At 48.3% G+C, this 3,588-nt stretch overlaps 1 protein-coding gene and 1 pseudogene across 1 annotated transcript; one reads left to right on the forward strand and one right to left on the reverse strand.

Moving 5' to 3' along the window:
* Positions 1-1,125: 1,125 nt before the first annotated feature.
* LOC147466096 (uncharacterized) lies at positions 1,126-1,931 on the forward strand (annotated as a pseudogene).
* A 477-nt stretch (positions 1,932-2,408) lies between these two features.
* Positions 2,409-2,828, reverse strand: LOC147466097 (uncharacterized). Its single transcript, XM_086513358.1, has one exon. The coding sequence runs from the start codon at positions 2,826-2,828 to the stop codon at positions 2,409-2,411; it is 420 nt and encodes a 139-aa protein (XP_086369484.1).
* Between the last annotated feature and the right edge of the window lie 760 nt (positions 2,829-3,588).

Below are 3,588 nucleotides of genomic sequence, written 5' to 3' on the forward strand. Positions count from 1 at the left end.
AATTAACACATCTCTCTCTCTCTCTCTCTCTCTCTCTCTCTCTCTCTCTCTCTCTCTCTCTCTCTCTCTCTCTCTCTCTCTCTCTCTCTCTCTCTCTCTCTCTCTCTCTCTCTCTCCCCCCCCCCCCCCCCCCCCCCCCCCCCAATAGCAAGGATTTTGTGCCATAAAGCCTTGCAAGATTGTGAGATAGGAAAGACATGGAGCCTGTACGACAACAAGAGTAGGAGAAGTGGGAGGAAGCAAAAAGATGAGGGGGAATGGAAGAAGGTGGGCAAAGGGAAGGAGAATATGCCTATGTATTGAATTTGTTTAAGAGTATGCCACATACATTTTTAAAAAAATAAATTACAAAGCAAATCAGAACAGATTCAAAGAGCTCGGAAAATAGTAGCATTGTTGAGTGGACAACCTTTAACCTTGTCTCTCGGTTGCAAACGATGCTTGTTTGCATGCTAACCACATCTCTCTCTCTCTCTCTCTCTCTCTCTCTCTCTCTCTCTCTCTCTCTCTCTCTCTCTCTCTCTCTCTCTCTCTCTCTCTCTCTCTCTCTCTCTCTCTCTCTCGGAGACTACATAGTAGGTTCTTTGTGTGTGTGTGTGTGTGTGTGTGTGTGTGTGTGTGTGTGTGTGTGTGTGTGTGTGTGTGTGTTTGTGTGTGTTTTCCCGTGATCATGAAGTTGTAAATTCTGGCATAGCTACACGCAATGTAGGTTAAGGTGGTTGAGTATAGCTTGAATAGTTTGCAAGAGGTTTTACGGCCCTGTGTGTGTGTGTGTGTGTGTGTTGTGAGGAGGAAGACCTAGGGCTTAGGGGAAGTGTAGCCTCTATAAAAGCTGAGGAGGATGGCAAAGAGAAGGGGCAAGAGGTGCATGTGCAGTCTAAGGAGGATGGGCATGCAACCTACATACAATGGACGAGGGGGAATTACATACGCAAACTACATGATACGAGTTGAGGGAATCTGGCATCTTTAAAGTATTATTAGTATTATTTTATAAAAGCAAACCAGTATGTACTAGATCAATATTAAACTGAGACACATTTTTTTGATGGAAATAATTGCAGCAAGGATCGCATGTCGGCGCGCGGTCCTCCAGGCAGCTAGCTAGGTTGGTGGTTAACATCTATGGAGAACCGTCAGGGGTCCTACTCTCTCGCTCTCGTCATCACTGGAGGTTAATCTCTGCTGCCCAGCGCCTGCACATTCAACATCTCTTGAAGGCACTCTAATATGAATACATTGCATAAGAAGCTCCTTCCACGACTCCTCAATTGGAATCAATCGCAAGCAGAGAGCAGGAGCTGGTGGTGTACTTCCTCGCTGCTTATTCTCGTATTGGTGGGCTTCCTCATGCAGTGGAACGAGCATCCCTCACAGCCCTCTGTTGCGTCCACTTGGCCCAGTTGCTTACCTGTCCCAATGGTCTCACAGAACATGCTCCAGTCTCCAGGTTTACCTCTTATTGCTTCACCGCACATCATCTTACCTCTCAATCCTCCTCATCGATGGCCCTTTCTCGGGCACACGCATGGGGAAGGGTAAGAGCCCCTCGGAACCAGTTAGTGGAAGTCGTATAAACAGGGGGGAAATAATACACGAACTCCACTCTGCGTTTGGTATGGCAGCAATACGCAACTCTGCTCAAAAGTCCCAACAGCATCTCCACCTCCAGCAACTACACTTGGCCGTCGTCTGCATCCTCCTTGGCCTCCTCATCCACCTCAACATCAACTCATCCACCCTCCTCTCATAGATTTGCTACCCCTTATCCACCAGATGCCTTTCCTAAGGCCTTCTCGTTTGTGAAGAAGACATAGTTCTACTCGCCTTTTCCTGCATCGAGCATCGCCCTCGGCTCCATCCATAATACGGTTTCCTTCCTCCGCCTTAATTTTTACAACCTCGTTGACATCAACTCTCTTGTGGTGTGATCAGCCCCTTGTATCCCACTGCACCCAAATGCTCCTCTCTCAAGCTCTATTTAATTCTCTCATTCTTTGTGTGTACTTGGCAGCTGGCAAGCTCTCCACCCTTTTGCTCTACTTCTCTCTTTCAGCTTCTCTGAGAGGGGACCTAGCATTGATTGTAGCAACGTCTTTGGCTGCAATATCTTCTTCTGTAGGGATAGCGGCACCATTTTTGGTTGCTTTGAGGTCTACACCAATGTCTTCAGGGTCGTGGGTGCCATCAGTTTTGATGGCTGTGGGCTTTACGATGTCAGATTTGGTTGCTATGATGGCTACATCAGTAGCAACTACGGCAGCAAGGGTAGTCTTTCTTGACTTTAGGAGCTTTTAATCTTAGAGGGATGGCAGCAACTCTAGCCACAATAGGCTTGTCTGCACGTGGTGCGATAACCCACTTCGACGGCAGCAAGCCTGACAGTTATCTTGGTCATAGGGGTGCCATCAGTCACAACTGCATTGATGGAAGCACTCTTCAGCTGCTGCAGGGGATGCATCAATGGTCTCGGCATGAAGAGTTGTAGCAGCTTCTGCATTTTCTAGGGTGTGAGCGATGCCATCTAATTCTCGTAAAGGATTTGCAACATCATCTTCTTCAGGGTTTGTGACATGTGGCGCAGTGCCTGGAGGTATGGTACTCTCAACGGTGAGGTTTGCAACATCGCTTTTGTTAACAGATGTTGCAATTACAGAAGCACGAGCAGGCTTGGCTGTAGTACCAAGAGCGGGCCTTTCACAAGCTTGGTCTGCAACTTGTTGTTTTACGCCAAGGAATGTTGTGGTGGTGCCAACAACCACGTCGCATAGTGGGTTGGCAGTGCAAGGGGCCGAGCATGGTGGATAGCTTGGACCGAGGCGGTGCATTAGAAAAAATATGGACTCTCCTTGGGCCTTTTTGATTAGTGAAGGCTTAAGGGAGAACCAATGAGAAGGCTCTTGGGATATCACTTAGAGGGGGAGGAATGGTAGGGGTGCAGCCTAATTGTCTCCCTCTTCAATGCTTGGTTCTTAGAGAGAGGTGGGAGGTAGGCTGGGGGGGGGGGGGGGGGGGGGGGGGGGGGGGGGGGGGTGAATAGGAGGAGAGAGGTGTCATAAAAGAGGGAGGGACCCCCCCAAAAAAAAATGCGCATGCTTAAAAACCCTAAAAATTGAAAAAATTTTAAAAGTTCCAAAGTTGACCCATTTGCCTCCAAAACTGTCCCAAAACATAAACTAACTTTAAAAAGTCAATTTTTTCTCCCAAAATCCACTTTTCTCTCTCTCCCTCATTACTTTTCTCTCCCACACTCTCCCTCTTCTCCCCCTCCCATTCTCTCTCTACAGTCAAGGCAACCATAGCCAAAAGCTTTCCACCACTCTCTTCCTCTTTCTCCAAAGCTCCCCCTTCTCTCACACCTCCATCAACCCTCTACAGTCCCACACTCCATAGCCCACAGCTCCACTATCCTCTCTACCTCTCACTCCTCCCCTCTTTCTCTATCTCCACTGTCAAAGCCACCATAGCCACCATAGGCAGCTCACCTCACCCTCCCCTCAGTACTCAACTCTTTCAAATCCCTTCCTAAGCCCAACTTCCCAAGCATGTCCACGCATAGACGGCCCAAACCAAAGATAGAGGAGATTG

The sequence above is a fragment of the Adiantum capillus-veneris genome, chromosome 1 (assembly GCF_014529385.1).
Source record: "Adiantum capillus-veneris isolate H3 chromosome 1, ASM1452938v2, whole genome shotgun sequence".
NCBI classification, from domain to species: domain Eukaryota; kingdom Viridiplantae; phylum Streptophyta; class Polypodiopsida; order Polypodiales; family Pteridaceae; genus Adiantum; species Adiantum capillus-veneris.